Raw genomic sequence first — 23528 nt, 5'->3', positions numbered from 1 at the left:
CGGGTAATTTAAACTTAACTGAAATTGCTTATTAAATATTAAAATCAAAAAATGAGCATAAGGTATAAAATATACCAGCATATATAATTAAAATTACTTATTAAATATTTAAAACAAAAAAAAAGAAGAAGAAGATATATAAAAAGAGATAGGAATATCTCCTATAAGATAAGAACTATAAGAAACACATCCAGCTAATTCAATCAGAAAATCCCAGCATAATTAACTGAAGTTACTTATTAAATATTAAGAGCAAAAAAGGAGAATAAGATATTCGTATCTGATATACAGAACTCTACATTTTAGACATATATGAATATGGCGAAGTTACTGATTCTGAACTTACCAGAGAAAATCCCCATCATTAATTCCCCTATGACCTTGTGATGATATTTCAGAGACAGTTTAACTATCCTCCTCTCCCCTTCAGGATAAATGATACAAAAATAACGCATCAAACAGCTGTCGCGGATATTGATGAAGGCATCTTCCTTTGTGCTTGGAATAAGCAAGATTTATTGCGCAGGCATACTGGCAGACGAAAAGCATTAACGAAACAGTGTTAATTCGTCTACACGAATATAATGCAACAGAGTTTTTTTTTTTTTTTTTTAAATATTCTGACATTGGAATATCTCTACTAATAATAAAAATGAATGTGTGTGTGTTGACGCTCTATAGGCTATATCATTTCACGTACAACTACAAAATTTGGCATATATGAATCTTGGAAGGTGGAAATATGAACCTTGGAGCGATTTTTGTGGAAATTTTAATTAGAATTTGAATTGCGTTTATCCGCGATAGCTTCAAAAAAATATTAACACACAAAAATGAATTTAAAAAATTGTCTTTTTAATGATATTAATTTAATAATCGTGTAAATTTTTGTTAAATTTTGCAATTTTAAAAAAAATTTCAACAATAAATTGCATTGTTACTTTGTAGCTCAAACTATTTTTATTACTTCATCAACTATCTGATCGAGTGATTTTTTTTTTACATTGTTGAAAGGTAAAAAAGAAGGGGTTTGTTTAACATTTGTGTACATAACGGGACACATCGTTGTGTACATTACTTACATTACGAGACACATAAAAAAGTAATTTACAGTACCAAGAAATCTAGAAAACACCTAATATTTTCATGTTGCAATAAACTTCACATTTATATTTTTATAGTGTTATAATGTGACGAGACTGGTCGTCATTAGAAAGTTTCGTATACGCAATAAACAAGCAAGACAGTTAAAATAACATGGCTTTAATGTCAGAGAATTTGACAGGTCATAGCCATGAACGGTCATATATCCAAATACGGTCAATCATGATACGGTCATATATCCAAATACGGTCAATCATGATACGGTCATATATCCAAACGATTTATCTGAATTTAAATATAGCCAACATATCCATTGAACCAGCTCCAGTCAGAAGTGACTAGTTAGGAATAAAATGTATTGTACTGTATTGAAAATTGTATTTCTTAAGCCTCTGTCGTATACTTTATCTGGTATATCCTTTTCCTTTGCTTAATTCATTGACAATCAGAGTACTGCCATATTCTATTGCTAAAATTTCTTGTTTTTACATGGATCCTATTCTAAAAGTTAGTAAAAGGCCACTAGAAATACCTTGGAGTTTCATCATGGTAGCAGAATTAAGAACAACCATGATCTTTGAAAACAACAAGATTTTTAAACAGTAATTTACTTCAGTTTTGATTTAATTGTAGGTTTTCAGGTATGTTGATTGGTAGGTTAGATATCGTTGTTTATTATAAGCAACTAAGTTACTTATTTATATACTCACACGAAACTAAACAATATCGGTTTTTCTGAAAGCCTGTCTTCCTTGTGAACTGTCTTGTATTACGTTAAAAATTTACAGGCGTTTACGGTGTTTAAAGCGATAATTAAAACAATGAAAAGTATACTTAAAAATATTCTTAAATTATTATTTATGATTACGCCAAGGATTTTAAAAAGAAAAATTCTTAACATATTTTAATTCGTCATTTACATAATTTAAATAAAATTTAATTAATTAGAAATACGATGGGTAACAAAAAATTTATTTGAAAAAAAAATTCAACATTCTGGATGTATCATTTGGAATCAACCTTATGAACACAGTTTCAAAGCATTACATGAGAACGATCAAAAATAAATATTAAAACAATCAGAGTCAGATATTGCTGTAAAACTTTGATTCAACTCCGATTTAATTAAATCGAGTATATCATTAGTTTTTAACAGGAAATGATATCCTTTAATTTAGTTATAGATTAAAATCCATTTCGAAAACATAGGAGGGGTAATTTGGAGAGAATTTTATGATTTTCATCACCCCGTTTCCAAACTTCATGTTAGATTAAGGCCACCATACATAGATGATTTCCGATGAAGCTGCGTTTCAAGCCAGCAGTTCCCCGCCCCCAAGTCGAGATTGATCACTCGCCAATATTTCCAATTTTCTTTTTAATATGGTGACTCTTTATTACATTGAATTAGAATAAGTGGGTTTATAAATTTTTATGCCAACTTAGCAGGTCTGTTAAAAGAGAGAGAGAGAGAAAAAAAATACAGCCTTGTTGTTGTTTTTTTGTTTTTTTTTAAACCAGAAATCAAAAATAATAATTGTAAGTTTAAATTCCACACTATTAATAAGTGTTCAACATGAGCACCTTCAGAAATTCGAAAGATATCAAAGATAATATATAATTCATTTCACAATTTTTTCTGCATGAATGATATGACGATTTGAAAAGATGCAATTATGTTTATATGGCGATACTTGATTTTTTTTCGGATGCTACATCAAATACCAGGTATTTGTAACCCCACTACCAATTGACGTTGACAAACTTAAGACATGTAGCATGTCTACAGGCTTTCAAAGCATCCCATAGAAATACTGAAAGAATATGAGATGAGTCATTGTATCGTCTTAATATCAATCGTATTTTGTGGAGATACTTATAATGAAGACTTATAACTGTGTGGAATTTAAATTTTCAGCTATTATTTGTAGCTTCTGGTGATTAACAAGGTTATACTTCGTTTTTCAAAATTGGGATATTCATTTATAAACCTCCCATATTTTTTGCTGCAGAGGTAAATGTCCATTTTGATGCCACTCAAGAAATGTGAGTTTCAAATGTAGTGATGTCACTTACCGCTTTCGGGTTGCGGGGATCGAGAGAGGCCCGTGTCGTCCTCGGAGAAGTCCTCATCGTGACGCAAGGGACTCGATGACGAGGAAGACGTGGGGAAGTGCTGGTTGAGGTGCTTCAGGTTTAGTCCTCTCGTGTCCAGTTTGTCGTATCCGTACCAGCCGAGTAATTCATTCATTGTTGTTTCCGCATAGTCCTGTAAAAAAACGAGGAAAATGACGTTTTAAATTTCCGATAAAAATTGATAATTTCTACAATAAATAAATAAAAAAGTGACTTTGCCTGGTGCATATTTTCCAGATCACCATGCATGAAATTAGTGTTGTAGCAAGGTAAAAATGGAAGACTTTTTCAGTCCTTTCCATAAGTGAAATAAAACTCTCTATACAATTTTTAATTTGCAATGCCCCTTAAAACTGATAAGTGAGTAACACAATTATATAATATTAACATGCAATATGTGAAGTTAAGTTCACTTTGTCTAGCATTGCGGTAATCGATATTACCCGTTTGGGTCTTATCCTTGTTATCTGAACACGATGAAAAATGATTCAAAACATCTCATTATATTTCAAAATGGGCCATTAATATAATTAAACAACCTTAATTTGAAATCTACTAGAGGAAACCCCTCGCCATGAAAAAGATTATAGGCCCAAAAATAAGATTCATCATATCTCTACTTATAATAAAGGAAAATATACATGCATACCTATGTATTGATGCTCTGTAAGGCAGATTGTTAGAAACAGAGTTACTAAATTTGACTCAGATACGCTTTGGAGGATAAAAATGTGTATCTCAGAGCTATTTCGCAAAATTTGTAATCAATTAAAAACCAAGCGTGATCCCAACGGATTTTTTTCTTTCGATAATAGCCCATAATATTAATCCATATATATTTTTACACCATTTTAAACAACTGTTTTACTTACACCAGTTTAATGGGCTAGCTACTTCTCTCTTATTTCGACTTTTTTTTTTTAGACATTGCATTTTTTTTAATAATCGTTTTCATTGTTACAAAAAAATTCAATCCGTTTTCCCCAATCTTTAAATATTTAACCGCCTGGTTTTCTTCCATTGTTGAAAACTAAAGAAGAAAATATCCTCTTAACTACCTGAGTAATTTTCACGAGGAATCCTAAAGCGAAATTGTATTACCTCAAAAGATACAGTGTAATTTGAAAAAGATTATTCAGACATTTAGCTTTTTTTTTTTTTTTTTTTTTTTTTTTAAATAGGTACTGAGATGCCATTAGACTCGGTTCATGCACAAAGAAAAGTGTTATACACAAATAAAAGAAACAGATGTAAGGCTATTCAATAGACTTTGATTTTTGCAACAATTTGACGCTTAAAAACACTTAGTTGAGGGAACCATGAACATAAAGTCATACTTAAGACATTTGACACGTTGCATTTCACATTCAAGTGGGTAATGTTTCCCTGGGAACCACGACATTTTTTTTAAATATATAATTAGCATTTACTTGACGTCAAATATATAACATGAAGTATGATTGGTTGACTGATTTAGTTGTATCAATTTTTTAAGTTTATTTTTATTACTCGCATGCATATTAGGACATGATGTTCATATATTTTATTATTTTGCATCTGCAGAAACCATTCTTAAAAGTTTTTTCCCGAAGTATACCATAGCAGACACCCATAAAAAAATCTCTCAATACAACGTGACGTGGCATGCAATGAATTAACTAAAATAAAATATAATTATTTCAGGTAAATCAGTTGATAGCTAAAAGTTGCAAGACATATATTGCTTTTGCTCTAAATGAAATTAAAGCAGGTACTATATCATTTATTTTTAAATAATGTCTTCGTTAATTCTTTTTTTTTTTTTTTTTGCTTAATGTTATTTATTAAAATGCTGTTTTTGATTCATGATGTAAAAATTCCTGAAAATAGACTTTAAAAATTAAAAAATTCTGTCCTTCGTTAGCAGTCTGACGAACTTTCTATATAGGTCTATATACTTTTGCGGTAAAAGAAACTTATTTATATGCAAAGTTAATAGTTTTATATAAATAATGCTATAATGGTTTACAATCAGTGGTGAATTTCAGAATTTTGTGGTTCTAGGTAGTGCATGTTTTGAGGTCATTTTATAAATTGATAAATTAAATTTCATATTTCAATATATTTTTAATATATTATTTTTTATTTGATTAAATTTGTGAGAATTCATTAGTTTTTATCTATTATCACTTCAGATTTCCTGACATTTACATTTCTGCACAATGTTAATGTTGCAGAGGTTCGATGTTTATATATGTTCTAATAACTAAATACAATAAGAGATGCAAGACCAATTTTACTTGATAAAACATTCATATTAATAATTTACCATTCTTAGAATTTATATATTTTACAAACTTATTTATTTGCCAATTAAAAAAAATTATTTTAATTGATCGACTTGCGGCATTTTTCTAGGCTTGAGGCCCTAGGTGAAATATTAATTCTCTAGCTAGGAAATATTTATTATATTATAATCAATATTTCAAAAGTTCTTTAATGAATATCGTTAAAGAATTTTTGAAATATTCATTATGATAGAAATATATGTATATAGATTCGGAATGTCTAACAGAATTCTTCCTGAAGAACACGAATATTTTAAATAAGGATATTATATACCATATTATAATATCCTATATAAAGATATTATGGTATAATAAATATTTCCTGCTTAGTTGAAAGTCATCCACTGCATAAGATGAATCTACTAGTCTACTAATATCTGGAGGTGCAGTAAAAATAGATATATTTCTACCCTGAGTAATCAATGGAATGTGTAGCTGGAGGGTTATATCTATTCAAGATTGTCCACTCTAATATCGTGTCCGAGTAACGCTTCTAAACATTAATGCGTATTTGCCATCACTACATTATCACATCCTGCATATTTGCCAACAATAATAACTTGACCCTAATTGTCAAAATAGTATGTTTGTACATGGCAGTAAGCAATAAACGAATGAAATTTTGAACCGGACAGATTTGTATGATGGAAAAAAGAAAACGCAATCATGAAATACGAACGAAGATTGATCGAATTCATAGTCACATCGATTTAGGCGAATCAAGGTCTCAACTTGAACTCGTTCATATTTAAATGATGACGGATTGTTCGATGTTTAGCGGCAAATGATGTTATGATACGGAATGAGTGTTAAATCCCATTAGATTTCGACACATTCAGAATATCGAAAACAAATAAGTAAAACTATTGCAACATTACTGGAAATTGTAATCGCAATTTTAAAAAGTTAATTTGATTATAAATTATCTGTTGAAGAATTGTAGTAAAAATGAGCTTTATTTAAACTTTTCATATACAAGAGGGGAAAAAAGGAAAAGTGAAATAAACAAATAAAATAAATGAAAATGAAATCAAAATGTTCTTCTTTTACAATATTGGTCCACTAATTTGAATCAACGTATTATTTTAAAGTATATAAGTGGACTACTGAATTAGTAACCTTTTCATTTTCAATTGTGTTCAGATGAGAGAGATATCTCATCAGCACGATGCCATTTTAATTTTAGAGAGAAAAGAAGAAGACACAATACCGAGAAAAATAAAACATAGATATGCTTATATGCCCAGTAACAAATATGATGCCATTATAACATCACGAAAACTGATTATATTTCTAACAAGGAAACAAATTTATGCGCATTTTTTTTTCTCTTCAGAATGGTTTTTAAATCTTCCTAGGGGTTTCAAACTCTTGTTCGCTAATATTTATTATCCCCTAGAAAGATTGTTACAATTTCGCTATACTGTGCATCCTAGTGAAGTCATTGTAAACAATCATGACTAAATTTAAATGCTTTCCTTTTGATGTTTTAATTTAAAATTAGCAAAGAAAAAGTTCTGTTGGCCTTGGGAAAAGATCTTTCACTTGATTTTGTAAATAATTGTCACGGTTTTCCGCACAGGCGTTGGAGGGAGTCGTCTCGTGACTCGAGACTTATTGGGGAGGGGGAGGGCTCAAAATCTATATCGCAGTGTTAAGCTAGTGGCAATTTTTTTTTTTTTTTTTTTTTTTTTTTTTTTTTTTACATTTTTGACTAATTCACACAAATTTTTTTCCTCATTTTGAAAAAAAAAAAAAAAAAAAGAAACTGGACGAAAATGAAACGAGTCAAACGAAACATAGCAAGAAATAAGCACGAATAGAAACGCTAAAACGAAAAATCCATAAATAATTTCAAAAGCGTGATATTCGGGAAATTTCCAATTTTATATATATAATACTGAAAAAAAAAACGATATATCAAAGGCACTTTTTAAGTTATAATATGATTAGCAATATCTAATTATTCAAATATTATTACTAACCGAAAGAAACCTAATTGAGATTATAAAAATTATGATTGAGAAAACTATAGTCAATTGATTGTTGTTTATTTCTGGACCAAATAGACAATTATGTTATTAATTTTGATTTACAAGGATGTTTACTTTAACATGTTCTAATGTTAAAGTAAACATGTTCTAATAGACCCTCGGGGGGGGGCACCTCGAAATGAGGATGAGATGCTTCCGGCATGGTGGTTGGATCTCGCCACCCTGGAGGGTACACTAATAGGTGGGGGATCTGGCTCCTCCCATCGATGACGGGACGTACTTCCTTCGGGGAGGGTTGTACCGTGGCCGGTGACGGCCCTTAGGACTCAACCACAGTTCCCGCCAATTGCTGTTGCGGCGGTCCGGTCATTCAGTTTTATGGTTTAAATCCGTGTGCCTTAGGGCGGGTCGGAGAGTTAGATGGTTGACTTAACATGTTCTAATTCAAATCGACTTTCGTTCGAATTTCAGAATATTTTTCTTGGGATTTATTTATTTCAAATTTGTTTGCATATCAGGGAGGTCCAATTTGCTTTCTTTCGCGGACTTTCAAGTCAACAATTCTCATCTATCATAAGAAAAAGAAGAAAAAAACTTTTCTTACGAGAACTGCTAATGTCACACCCTTTTCTCCTTTCATGGGGTAAAAGGTGCGACATTGACCTCCCCCCCACCACCACCACTTGGTTTTATGCCGAGGGGATGACCTTGTTTGTAGATATTTTCATTTCCTGTCTGTTCAAATTTCCATTACAGTTTCTTATTCTCACTAGATATTGGCTGAATTTTTTAAGATTGCTGGCTTCTGGGCATATTTTTTGAGACAAACAAAGGCAATTTTTAAAAATTAAAATGGAATTTTTCTCAATAATCAAAAATACTTATCAATTTCCATTTTTCAATGGTTAAACAGAGTTCATTCTTTTTTCTGTTAATTTTTTTAAAATTCAAAATAAACAAGGAATATATAATTATTTGAATTCTCTCAGTATAAGATTTCTAAAAAAAAAGAAAAAAAAAAGCATGAGCAAGAAAGATATTGTTTCTGGGGTTTCTACAAGTTGAAAAACAATCAGCACTTGAGAGATTTGATTAAAAAGTCGATGCAAGTCTAAAATTCCAGTAATGAAGTCATATCCAAATTTCATTTACCTAGCTGGATGCGTTTTTGAGTTATCGTACGCACATGCGGACTGATGGATGGATCTGCTAATAAAAATCCATTATATATTATGTTACGGAATAAGCCGATGTTTCGACATCTTGCCATAGCAACAACATTGATTCACTTCTTCAGAATTGTGAAAGACTGCATTATGAATTTTTTTCGCAAGTTTTCTATAAACCGTATTTTGTATTAAAAAAAAAAAAAATCCTTCCGTGAAATTTAAGAAAGAAAGAAAGAAAAAAAGTAATAAAACGATACGAATTACAAGTCCGTTCAAGCTGACATCTTTTATGTCCATTTCAGAATCGTCTGCCAGAAAAAAAAAGAAGAAAGAAACCCATCGCAGACGATAACAAAGAACAGAAAAGAATTTTATTTTGTTTTCAGTTCTTGAAGAAAAGTTGCGGATTCAGCGAGGAACTCCCATAAATAATTCTTCTCTCTTTTCTGTTCGCATTATTATTTTTATATTCGTTCATTCTGGATGAGGCGAGCGTGGTTCGTGTCAGGGAAGATTGAACGGGGGCCGAAATGGACGAAACAGATGTTAGCGAGTGCTGATAGAGAGATGCTTCTGGTTGCACAACCCAGGGTGAAAGTGAGAGGGAAGCGTGAAGTGGAATAAAGTTACTAGGCGGCTTAAAATCAAGGATATTTTTAACTTTTGCCGCTGCAATGTGCAACTTCTTTCCTCCACACGACATCTCGGGGATTCGGTGGCTTTGAGCAACTGCTCACAGGTAAAAGAAACAGGAAATGTGGTCAATTTTTAGTCCTCACGAAACAATTCTTGTACTTTCAATGCTTCGCACTTTGTTACCAAAATTGTATTCCAGTATTCTGATAATTTTTTTTTTTTGAAATTGGCTATAAGTTTAATTAAATTATCTGTAGAAATTTTTATTTACATAATGCATCTATGTAGTTTACTACAAGCAGTTAAAAGGGGTTACAGAAATTTTAAGTGTTTTCTGAGAAATAATACAAGAAATTTTAAAAAAAATAATAATAAGCATTTTTTTTTTTTTCATCTGATGTGATCTTTTGTTTTTTATCTTTTATACACAAAGAAACTGAAAATAAAAAAAATATTGTGGCTGTGTAATTTCTATTTATTGGTATTTAATAAAAGTCATGAAAAATATAAACCAACCCTTGCTTCACAAATTAGCACAAGAGAAAAACCATGGTTTAATTTTCTGTCTTACAAATACACAAAACAAAAGTATATCAAAAACATAGTATTTAAATTTAAACTGTGTTCACATCTAATAATTATACATGCACGATAACGTTGGTCCGTGTTCAAAATGCTACTTATTAAATCCATTGCCAACAAAAACCATTGTCATGCCAAGACAATTTCAAAACTCCAAAGGATTGCAAAAGGCTATTATGTCTTCCAAACATCAAAGTTTGAAAATGTAAGCCACGTTCCGATCAACCATACGCATAATTGTCTCATCGCATAGCAAAAATTTAAGCTGGAAACAATCTAATCTCAAAATTTTATTGAATCTTCACGCTTTAAGTCTTTCTGAATTTCTAAAAATATATTTTTGGATATATATATATATATATATATTTATGAATAGAATAATTCGAAATATAATGAGATTAAAGGAAGAAATGCACCTTTGTACAGAAGTCGTAGAATTCTATTATTTGTTGAATGAAATTCAACTAATTAGAAACCTACCTGCCTGTGCTGAATATATGTCCTCCAATAATTTATTACTGGCCAACTCACCACAGCTAATAGATGAATATCCTTAATTTAAAAAGTGAGTAAAAGAATGCAAGTCCTCATTTTCCACAAAATGCTGGTCTGGCAGGCGAAATTAGCGAGGTTACACCCTTCTTGGGTGACCGTATCCCTCACCCAGTCAAGAAAAACAATCCCCCCGTATCATCATCCGCTAGTGAATGTCGCTCATCTGGCGAAGGCAGCCAACTTATTTTTCCGCCGGACTCCATTCTCAGGTTTCCCTTGACGTCACAATGAGCTATCAGAATTGCTTGCCAAGAAAATGTCGCAATATTATGTTTGGAAGAAGTTTGCGGGTTATGCCACCGATCCTCCCAGGAAGGTGAACTCGAACGAAGTAACAGCCTCGAAATTAAGAGTAATGGTTTCAATAAGCACGTTTAACTAAAAGGTGCCATGAAGTCCAAGAAATGGCTTGAGATAATGAGTTGGAATCAGATTTTGTTTACCAGAGAAAAATTTTAAAACGGTGTCGCTGAACTAAATAATTAAAACGTTTAATGCAACCGAAACAAAGTTTAGTTTATTTTTATGGAGAAACAACTTTAAGTGACTACAGAACCTTTAACAGCTAAAACAGACCTTGGAAGTTAGTCAAATGCAATTCTCCCTTACACACGAAAAAATTCTTAAATTTAATAGATTTTTTATCACAATTTTATAAGAAATTTAACCTTATAATCATGAATTTTTAAGTCAATAAAACAATTTTCATTAATTAAAGTATATGTAAAAAAAACATGTTCTGTATAAATTGTCGAAAACAGAATTAGCTTGCGAGCGAATTTTTTCAGAAAATAAGCAACATGTATTAACAAATGTTTCCCCTATTTACTCCCAAGGAGAATGGCTTGATAATAATGCAAAGTGATAAATATTTTAATAGATTTACTGGAGTAATTTTACTCTTTATGTCGTAAAAACATAATGCTTTTTAAAAAGAAAAAAACCTTTTTAGCTGAAACGTTGAAGAACTGAAAAAAAGTACACATAATAATACTTTGATTTTTTATGATTTTCTTTATTATGTGTGAATAAACAAATGTGGTAAATTTCATATTGATACGATGAACCATTTTTGTTTAATCCTACGCTCAATGTCTGAAAATGTAGTTCTGAGAAAAATGACTTTAAAGTAAGTGTTTCTGAGTGAACAGTCAACAATGACCTTCATGTTTTTGACTATATATTTTAAACCAATTAACGTACACACATGTGCAATACCAAAAAAATGTTCAAAAAGGTTACAGCTATCAAATTATATCCTAAAAACTTTATTCGAAAAATTAAAGGTTTAAAGGTTCTATAGCCCCTTAAGCTAAAAAAAGGCTACACTTATTTCAAAAGATAAAATAAACAAGTAATTGATTGACAATACTGTACACAACAAACTGTATTGCAGCAAGCAGAACAACAAGACAAAAACAAAACAAAAGCATGTAATTCCAAACTTTAAGAAAAAAATCCCATTTGCATCCTTCCTTTTACGTGCAAAGCAATTATTAATTCAATCGACCATGAATTTTCTCTTTTAAAGCAACCACCCTCTTTCAAATCCCCAGCAAATTCAGTTTTCTGCTGTTTCAGCTAGATTCTATGTTCAAATTTATTCAAATCTTTTGTTGTCATAGTCTTCGATTTTCAGTTTTAGTAATCAATATTCAGAAAACTGATATTGCTTATTTATCATGAAATCAGTTTAATTTTATATTCGAATTGCCCCGGATGAAGAATGATGCGGTCATTTTTAGCTGTTCGCTGTCAAATTTCCATTGACTGTTTGAATCTGTTCTTGTTGTTACTTATGGCACTTGCCATAGACAGGCCCGCTGGCGAAGTTTGTGCAGTAGCTTCTGAGAGCAACGAGAGCAGAAGTCTTGACTTCTAGCTCATATGAAGATGACACTCACACACTCGCTTGCACAGCCCCTTTTTACAAGGGAGTTCTTTCACACATCTCACAGATAGAACACAGGGTAGAGAATAACCATGCCCGAACTAGGACTCGAACCCGGGACGCCCAGATCACGGGGAAGACGCGCTACCCTTAAGCCAGGACGCCGGCGTTTGGATCTGTTCTTTTTTAAAAAAGGATAATATATAAAATCTGTCCCTTTTCTTTGTATATTTAAGTTTAAGGGTCCATATCTATTTGAACTTTGATTAAATCCTGTCACTTCCAAAAGCAATAATTTAAATCAATCTATTTTCCGTTTGTTTGATAGTTATATGATTTGTGGTATTCTTTTTAATTGTGCACGCTAAAGGGCAACAGAAGTCATAAAACTCCTGCAAAAAGGAAGCAAACTTTATATTTCTCAAATGCAATTTTTCAGTGCTTTAAGCATTAAAATACTGAGTGAAAGCTTCAAAAGAGGAAAGGAGCAGTAGCCAGGATCAGTTACCTCTCTTTTTACTGCGTTTAGTTTATCATTTTTGAACAATTACTTTTTATGAATTCAGATTTTTACATAACACGCGATTAGGATAAATACAGAGGAAGTTGTTTTCCCAAAACTTTCTGGCATACTCTCCAATAAAGGTACTACCCAGAGAATGCCTTGCATAGCATTGGAATGCAATAGTTACGAAATATTAAACTGTGGCTTGAATTTTACTGAATCTACAGTGCAATTCTTGGTAAATTATTTGGCGATTAATCCTTCACATGCGGTTAATAGTATCTGACATTTAATATATTTATCTCAACCGATTAAAACAAACATTCGACACAAAACTGCACATGTAGTCACAAAATCCCATACTAAATTTGATATACTTTAGCCACTGCATTTTTGAGCTATGTTTACATTGTTCTTCAAGTATAGACTAACAGATAGTATAATATAGATTTCGCTCAAAATTTGAAAAGTGTCTAGATGTTAATTCTGAGTATCGAATTTTATCTGTTTAGTTATCTTCGCTTTGCAGCTATCGCGCTAAATTATATTCGAACAACCGGATAAAAAGATTTCCTCTAACAGCATTTTGTTCCAAATTTTTTTTAGAAACCTACAAATTTGATATAAAGGCCTTATATCAAATTTCATCTATCTAGATTAAGGCGTTTTTGAGTTATCACAGACAGACAGACGGACGGACATTTTCTAAAAATGTGTTTTTCGAACTCATGGTGATCTGAAACGTGGAGATTCGTCAAAATCTCGAGTTCAAATTTTTTGACGATTTCTATACTTTCTTCTAGTACGCATACTAGAAAGTAAAAATGGGTAATTTATAAGAATTAAATTTCAAAAAATGTCATTCTAAATACACGAAAATCATATTCGGGACTGTTTAACCCGATGTAACGGCACATCACGTTGCCGTTTTTAACCTCCTAATATCAACCTCAATTGTCATTGTCAGTAGCGCCAAAAGATTTCTGTTTACTATTTCCTACAAAGACTGAAACTGAAATTCTCAATTTTAACCCTCTAATCCAGCGGGAATTTCACCATCCGAGGAGGGTGCAGAGCAGGGATGCTGAGGAGCTATTCCAGGCCGGGATGCAGTTGCCGTCACCTGAGAGCCTTCCGGAGGAGAGGTAGGCGGGCGAAGGGCCAGGAGTAACCCGACACCCGACTCCACGTGGAAGAAAGGAGCGACGACTCATCCGCGCCCGGGATTTCGGCTACGGTTACGATTGAATCGGACCATTTCCATTGAGCAGCCAGATAGAAATGTGAGGAGGGACCTCGTGAAAAGCACTGTTCGGGGATTCTGACCCTCCCCCCCTCTTTTTTTTAAGCTTTGTTTCTTTCGCTAACTTCTCTGTGAGGTATTTGCGGCATATGAGTAACCACTCTAATAGCATCAAAGGTAATGAAATATTCGGTTCGTGAGCGCAGTGGCGTACCTGCTTTGGGTGGCATCTGGTGTGGTATTGTATACCTTTTGGTGTGCCCCTCTTTTCCATTTTCCATCGATGAAGGTGGAAGGATCAATATTATTGTTGTTAGCAAAAGTATACTAATGCTGGCAATTTTGGTCAAAAGAAAAAATATAGTTGTGAGATGCATAAAAAACAGGTGCAAATCTTTATGTGTCAAATACGTATATAATTTGTGTATCAGATGAATATGCAAAAAAGTGGTGTCAAATAAATAATACTTAAAAAAAAAATTGTGCTTATATTCTAACAACATATTTTTCCCTTGCGAAAATTGATTGTTTCAACATTTTCCTTTTTTGAATTCTAGAAGGAAGGGATAAAAAACAAATACTTTGAACAAAGCAAGAAGTATCAGTTCCAAGTATCAGATATATACTTTCTTTTACTTTAAAAACGTATTCACAATATATATTTTTATAGAACGTAACTAATTCTCTCAACAATTCCTTTCATAAATTCTTTAAATACCTTATTTTAAAAATATTGCATGCATGAATACCATTAAAATAAAATGAAGCATTGCATTTTTACCATATTGTCAAGATCTTTGATTTTCTTTACCGTTTTCCAACCACAAATGCCCAATTTTGAGAATTACAAAAAAAGGTTTGAAATACAGTATCAATGAAAATAATGCTTTTTATTATTAAAAATTATTGCTTTTTATTTTCCATAAGTAAATCGTTGCCGAATGATTACTTTCATTTCACTATAGATTAGTAACTTTTGAACCTGTGAAACTAACTTTTAATACTTTAATACTATTAATAGTGAATTCAATCTAAATTCCTGATATGAATAAAACAGCTTGCCAGAAATTAGAGACAAAATAATGATTTAAAAAAATTATAAATGTAAATTTTATATAATAAAATACAAAAATTATTATAATAAAAATTATAAAATATAATAAAGTTATTTACAAATTGTATACATATATGTTAACATTTGAGAAATGTATTCTTAGTGAGCACCAACACGCCAAAAAGTAACTATGTGCTAAATTTCCACCAAATTTAAGGTTTAATATCCTAACTTATAGTGATTATATATCAAAATTTACTACAAAAATCTGCAATTCTGGTAAAGTGATAACATAAATACATTATACATACACTATTATATGCACTATGTACGAAATTTCATTTCTCTTGCGTATCCAGATTTTTCAGCTATCATGTTAGAAAACAGACAGACCGATATACAATTAGACAGATATAATTCGAATATTGTCTTATATGGATTTGATGAGATCTAAAACGTAAAGATTCGTCAAACTTTTAAGGTCGAATATTTTAATAATTACAAGAAAGTAAAAATAAATGAAAGATCAATTTTATAACTTCCTGCTTCTCTTTAAACTGTAAAATTCCTCCTTTAGGGAAAAAAATGTCCCTAATTTCTCGGAAACTTAATTTTTAAACTTTTAAATTACAAGTTAAAGAAAACCAATATTCCAATTATTTTGGCGCGAATTTTACTTCACCCTGTAAATAATTTGATGCACAATACAACATTCAAAAATTTTTCCTCCCATTCCAATTACATTCTGGAAATTACAAAATAGCAATGAACATTTTATACAAAATTTCTTTAACAATACAAAATGCATACATACTAAATGCAAACATTTAAATGGAACTTTTTTTTTCTGCAAATGTTTAAATAACCTGACCCGAATCAGTCTTGAATACTAAAAGCATATACGTTTGTATTTAGGATTAACTGAGAACAAAGACGTGGGAATAAAAATTAAAAGGTTAATCTGCGTTGGAAACAAAGTTTGTTCTTGATGCTTAGTTGAACGCATAAAGTGTGAAATTTTAATTACCTTCAAAAAGAAGAAATGATGCTACATTGGACTTTTGGATACAAGTTTTAGGTTTCTCTTTTACTGTTTTACCTATTGGCTCGTTTGCCTTTGTCGCCAATCATAATTGTTCGCATGAACTATTAACTTTCCTTAAGAACAAAGCGTGCCAAAATGTTCTTAATAGTTTCAAGTACATTACAATAAGCCACGAACTTGGCAGAGTAATGCATTTGGCGAGCATTTTGGATGACGGAAAATAACTTGTCAGAGAGAGATGCCATTGAATGCAAGAGCTCTTACCACGATTGTTTTATGCTACATTAAGGAATTTTCAACATGGAACAACCATGCCCGAAGTGGGAACCAGATCACGCGGAAGCCGCGCTACCCCTAGCATGTACATTTACGTTAATGCGATAAAAATATAAATTTTGAGTTCTTTCGTTACATTTTCTGGTTAATATTCTTTAACTTGGTAGAAACAAAACCGATCGCCATTTTGTCCTCTTTGTTTTAAAACTAATTTGATTTTTTTTTCTCAATTTACTGTAATATGCCATAAAAAATTTTACTTTTCAATCAAAAATGAATATACTTCGTCAAAGAAATAGAACTTTATTTTGATTTTGTTTAATATTTTGAAGTTTTTCATGCTCCATACATTTTTATATCAACCGCTTTTCTAACAAAGCACAGAAATATGAATGATTATTTTTAGATGTCTTTATTTTCAAAACGAGATATCTTAATAAAGGAGTATATTCTCTCTCCTCTTGATTTTTTCACATATTTCCATTGCATATTATGTTTAATCTTTTGCTTCGTAGTAGGCTGAGAGTAGTCACAAGCAAGTGCACTAAAAACTTTATTTTCCTAGTTATTAATCAGATAAAAAAAAAAGTTCGCAAAAAAAATTATGAGTAATAAAATTTTAGGATAATATTAACATTTCATCAAGTACGAATGGTCAGATTCCTGTAAATTTCATTAAATTATTAAAATGTTTATAAAACCGAAAATTTACTTCAATAATATTGTGCACAATAGTGGATACTGGAAAGATTATAATCAAAATAGATAAATAAAAATAAATAAAATAAAAGTTATTAAATTAAATCATTTACCTGTTAAAAATATGCTGAAGTTGACTATCTTAAAGTGGGGCCTCAGAAATATCTTCTACCTATTCTACCTAGGGTTTCAAATTGCCTAACTCCGATATTGCTTCGTACTGTATCGAAGAGAATGCAACACTCAATTTGTAACAGTATTTTAACTAATTCTATCCACAATTTAACAAAAATGCAATACCGCGTACTAATAAGTTTCATTTGTCTAGCTCGGTACTACTTTTGGGTTATTGTGCACACGTACACATTTTAGACATAAATTTGATGGCTACTTCTTAAAATTTGACATAGATATACTATTTTTGCATGTGATCATGTACCGGAATAACATACATCTGACTCGTTTTTGAATTTCTGGGTTCATTTATACAAGAAAAAATCTACAATTTTGGTGATAAAACCCGATACCAAATTTAATTCATCTATTTAATTCTATTTTTGATTTTTTTGCTTTTATACACATGGCCACATATAATTTTTATTCTAAAAGTTTATCTGGATTTTCGGAGAAGTATAAAATGTGGCGATTTACCAAAAGTTAATTATTATTTTTTTTAAATTTTTTGATTACAATACTTACTGTTCCTTATTTTACACAAAAGAAAGTAAAAATGGTTTCTTTTTTTCCGTCATTCGAAAAAAATGTCCGTCAGTTGAAGTAATTGAGGAGTACCTAGACCATATATATTGCTTTAAAATTCTCCATTTTCTTTGGAAAGCTAACTAGGAAATAGATTGATGGTCAAATTTGTTGGACTTGTTGTGTATTTCAAGCAATGAAATGAGAATGGATAGAAATATCCTAAGGCTAATAAAGAGTAAAAATCAGGAAAAGGGTGACTGAACAAGAATCATCTGACCACATCTATTTGTCAGAAAGTAATATTTTTTCGAAAAACTTACGCATTTTCCGTTTCACCTTTTAGCAATTGAAGGACCAAATTTATGACCACTTGTAAAAAACTTTTTGCTAATGATTTTGCTTTCTAACAATTCCAGGATTCTTTTTCGATGATTTTCTAAAGGAATTTAAATAAATTAATATAATCAATAAATTAGTATTTCTCGAAACAGCTTTAGTGATTCTGAACCGCGATCAGATAGCAAAGACAAGTCAGGATTAAAAAAAAAATCCGTATGAGCTGCCAGAAAAATGAAATTAGATTATGTTTCTTAACAGATACAAGAAAAAAATTTCATACCGCTTCGAAAATTCCACCACCAATTCGAAATAATTGAAGCAGTGAAAAGAAAGAAAGGGAGGGAAGAGGATACAGCTGATGAGTGTTTTCTAACCAGATATTACATATGTCGTTAAAAGAGGCGAATTAGGAGGAGAAAAACCACTTTTCAACGGCTAACTTCTAAGCAACTGTAGCTATCGAAACATTTTCAGTCTAAAAGTTGTTCGTTATGACGCGACTATACCTCATATAGTTTAAACTATCTTTTTTTTATCCTTAATCAAATTGGGAAACTACGAGGAATTGAACAATTCACTTCATAACTGTCAACTCTTTTGAGCTGTATGACCTCTCTGTCTCTCGACATTTTCACTCCCTACAGTATACCATCACATTTTCCAATCGAATCCCAAATTATCCGTTGAGCCAAAGATGATACAAATCACTACACTACTATACACTTATAATAAATTATTTTATCAAACCGATACTTGCAGATCTGGTGTCAAAATATTACTCAAAATGAAAAGATCAGTGGCACGAATAATGAAGATTATGAAACTTCTATAAGAATGATGGCGTAATATCTTCATTGGGAAAAAAAATGACATGAAAGGTTTTTGTTAACTACTAAAATATTTAACAAGTGAATTTTTCCAGTACACCATGCATGTAAAGCTCTTTGTCTCTCTTTTTTAAATTTATACCCTAGATTCTTTCTTATGTCCAGGAAATGCTGTTTAATCGTAAATTTTATCATTTCGATTCCCCCTCAGCTGTTTTAATAGTAATAAAAGCAATACAGGCAAAGTGTTATATAGAATGTTACGAATTTGTAATATTGCTTCCCAACATTGTAAGTATCCTGGAAAGGAAAGTAATTTTACAGATAGCTCTAATGAATGCCAAATAGATGACTGGGTAATGACATCGGCTCTAGATAATCATTTGATTTTGAATATGGCAACAAATCGAAGATTTCAGAAACAAGAATTATGGTGATACATCCATAAGGATTCGAGTTACATCGGTTCTTTTAATTCTGTGCTCTGCTTTGGAAACTTCGGAAAAGCCGAGATACAAAGGTAAGAGTCAGTTTGCATTGAATAAATAGCGAATCGGCAAATGAGCTCAACTCAAGCAAGTAATCAGAGGAGAGTAGCAGACAATCGACAGGCGTGAATAGTCGTGTGACGTCTCTCTCCTGTTTTGTGCTTTTACGGTTGTTTGTTATCGATTTGCTGTTTCTATGCTTCTGTTTATTTCAAGTGCTGGTCTTGTATACGCTTCGGCTGTATTTTGTTGTTTATGCTTTCGTGTTGAATAAAATGTCGTTTATGTGAGCCTGTTGAACTGTTTTGTAATACACACACTGCACCGGATTGATGATTTTCATATTTTGAATTTTCTGTATCAATATATATATGATATATAAAATTTTAAAAACGAAACGATTTTGGTATTCATGATCAAAAAAGATGTGTGTAAATTTTACCCTAGCCAAATCACAAGAGCCATTGAAATGCGAAATATTTCTAAAAGGAATTGACTTAAAACTTTCCATCAAAAGAGAGTGAAGAATTTGAAATTCAACGGAATTCAAATGCATCAGAACTTTGCTGGAAATAGAACAGCTCAAAAGGAAGCACCATTTAATTTTCCATTTCTGTAGTATTCTATAGTCTGTCAAACCGTTTTAGGACTTTTTGATCTATCTATTTAACATTTTGTGTGGCAAATAGTAAGTGCATTACGAATTTTTAATACAGCAAACGTTTTTTTCTAGTCGATCCATCATAAAAAAGTTCAAGCCGACAACCTATGTGATTTAATTGCTCCTAATATATTAAATTACATATGTGATCTGATTATTTTTTAAAGTTCGAAACATTTAAAAACAGAATTTTTCGAAGGAATATCATATTTACTATCCAAATTTTTAAAAAAATATTTTGTATTTGAATTTAAAACTTACTAGATTCTTTTCTCTTTAATTCGTGAGTAAATCGTGCATTCGTGCATCGTATCAAATTCCCTCATCAAAGAAAGAGAGTGAAAGAGAGTAAATTAATCGATTCTAGTTTGATAAAGAAAGATAAGTGCGCATAACGATTTCAAGCTCTTTTGATAAGATATTATTGATAATTGAATTGTGGACAACAGTTGAAGGTCCTGTACATCTTAGAAGCACTTCAACTGTTGTTCGATTTGTTTTTGTTCAGAGATATGTGTAAAAAAAAAAAAAAAAAATGATAAACACGCATGAAGTCGCTTTATGTAGGAAAATCAAGGTCAGGTTTTAATCGGCGGTAGATATTGTCCCCTGTCGCGCCCCATACCAAATACCTTGTGGTAAAATGACATTTACTTTGTACTCAGTACAATGACTGAACTTGAGAAAGGTAGTCGTGACAAATGTCCTAGATGTCTTTATCAGAGTATACAAAATTATTATTTTCCCCCGTTTTACTTTCACTTATATAAAAAGTGATTGCAATTTAAAACAGATACAATATCGATATATTTATGAATTTCCATCTTTTAGACTTCTTACAATCATTAAAAAAAATATTACTGATTACGTTTACTTAAGTGAAATATAAAATGAAATCAGCTAGACAGATGAAACGTGAGGCACAGTTATAATATCAAATCTGCAAATTTCTGTCAAATTTAGGGCGTAATCCACTTAAGGGATACCCTGTCTGTCATTCCGTCTCTTGTGCATTGAGGATAAAATGCTTCAAAAACACAAAGAGAAAGAAGTAAAAAAATGTCATGCATAGTTTTATCATTAGATTTGCAGATTGATGAATTTGATTTGAATTTTAATGCCAAAGGGTTTGCTCTTTGTCGGTCGATTTACTCTATGTAATAAAAGCTGGTAGCTCTTAAAAGATCAACAATATATGAAAGCTGAAATGTGGTCATATGAACAAAATTTAATATCTTCATCAAGTTTTAATTCTAAGTGGATTCTAACCGAAAGTTTTTCTCATATTCTAATGAGATTTTATTTTCCCCTTCCCTCCACCTCTTAAAAGTATGGATTTCGGGCAAGACCATGGTTATCACGAATTTTCAGCTTTTTATTATCAAAGATCATGCATGGGAATTTTGTGCTTCGCAGTATGATAAAGAAAACAGGTACTTGCGTAATAATTGTTTAGCATTAGTGAACAACAGCTACAAAATATCGATCTTTAGCGTTTTTACTGAATCTATCGTGGGATCTTTGACGATTAATCGCCAATCAATAGTAAATACACCAAGTATCAGAAAATAAAATATGTATTATATGTTTTTTTTTAAACTTATTGAAATCAAAAACTGACACAGAACTCAAACTGCAATCTTAAGATCACATACCACATTTCATTTATTTAGGACAGTACGTTTTTGAGTTATAGCATTTACATACATGGGAAAGGGTAGACCAGCAGATGAAAACCTTTTGACAGGGTTTGTAGTATTTGATAAGGATCAATGAAGTCTTTTGACAGGGTATGTAGTATTTGATAAGGATCAATGAAGTCTTTTGACAGGGTTTGTAGTATTTGATAAGGATCAATGAAGTCTTTTGACAGGGTTTGTAGTATTTCATAAGAATCAACGTTATAGATTCTACACAAAAAAATTTATGCATCCAGTTTTACGCTTTGTGGTTATCGTCTTCACTTGTATTTAGACAGGCAGACAGATGGATAGACAAACTTTCTCTAAATGGATTTCACTCAAAATTTGATAAAAAATCTACAAATTTGGTGTCAAGACCAAATGACGAATTTGATCCGTCTAAGTCAAAAGGTTTTTCAACAATTGTCAGGCATAATTTCCAAAACAAGTTTTTCCAATTCAGGGTGGTTTGAAACGTATACATTCGTCAATATTTCGAATTCGGATATTTTGATGATTGCAATACTTTCAATTTGAATATTTCGCATACAAGGAAGTAAAAAAAGGGGACGTTGAAAATGTGTGGTTTGTCGACAGCCATCATCCATATTATGAGGTACAAAACAACTCAGTGATGTGGAAATATAACATAGGGTTGAATATGAAAAACACCTGCAGGCTTTTTTTTTTAATTCTAAATCTTTAATTTCTTAAAAACTAAATTATAGACTAAAAATTCTTTTTTCTGTATGAGCATCTCTTACAGCCCTGATGTCAATAACCCGAAGCGAAATCTTAAGGATTCATTTACTACATTTAATAAAGAAAAACACAGAAAAAAAACCCATCGTCAAATGAAGATAAAAAGTGAAATTTAAGCAAACGACTGAAGAACCCATGGAAGAAAAATGAATCCTACTGGGAGATAAAGAGTTAATCCATCAAGTTAGCATCTCGGCTGCAGCATTTTATTCTCTCCTCAAGATGGCACGGAATGAAAGACTTCATCCATTCGAAAGAAAGATTTTAAGTCTGATTAAAAGCAAAACAAAAAAATACTCAGGTTTTTTTTGTGTTATTGAACGACAAGATTCTACCTGCTCGTCATACTGAAATCTTATCCAAAATCTTATCTTTTTCCAAAAATGCATTTTAGAAAAATTAAATTTTCATCTCATACCCAATAACAATACCGTTCTCTTAACGTTATTTCGTTCGAAAATGATGCGGAAGGTATTAGCATCTGAAGAAATGCTGTTGCCATTCGAGCCGAAGAAATCTTATATTTGCATCCCATCTTGAACAAGACATCAGGGTTTCGAGTATCATCCGTCTACCTCTACCGTCGGGGGGTATAAGGCCTGACAAACAAACCCTGTTTTCGTTTTGTTTTCCCACACCACCCCTCTCCCCTCTGTTGACTACAATCGTCTTCCTCATTCTTTTCAATTGCAACCGGATCCCTCTGGTTTCGTTTATCGTCTGCTCCAAGTGCTGAGGTGTCCGGTTGCAGGCTGCATACCTATTGTTGGATGTCACAATGGCGGGATTAGGCTTATCGCAGATGCTTCAGTTTCTGTAAAAAGCGCCAGAGATGCTTCTCTTCCTATGCC

General features: G+C 31.7%; 1 protein-coding gene across 2 annotated transcripts in view; it reads right to left on the bottom strand.

The window, feature by feature from the left end:
* Nucleotides 1–23528, bottom strand: part of LOC129963964 (sine oculis-binding protein homolog) — a 115714-nt gene that overhangs the window by 35148 nt on the left and 57038 nt on the right. Inside the window, exons 1-2 of one of the 2 annotated variants that reach the window (XM_056078597.1) lie at nt 10429–10611; nt 3181–3373 (exon numbers count right to left, since the gene is read on the bottom strand). In XM_056078597.1, the coding sequence (XP_055934572.1) occupies nt 3181–3355 (175 nt within the window). In that variant the 5' untranslated portion in view covers nt 3356–3373; nt 10429–10611. Of the gene's footprint in view, nt 1–3180; nt 3374–10428; nt 10612–23528 lie in introns of those variants that run through there. The other variant, XM_056078596.1, reaches the window with a different exon arrangement.

The sequence above is a fragment of the Argiope bruennichi genome, chromosome 3 (assembly GCF_947563725.1).
Source record: "Argiope bruennichi chromosome 3, qqArgBrue1.1, whole genome shotgun sequence".
NCBI classification, from domain to species: domain Eukaryota; kingdom Metazoa; phylum Arthropoda; class Arachnida; order Araneae; family Araneidae; genus Argiope; species Argiope bruennichi.
The sequence above is the reverse complement of the archived record's forward strand: the minus strand, read 5'-3'. Positions and strand labels throughout refer to the sequence as shown.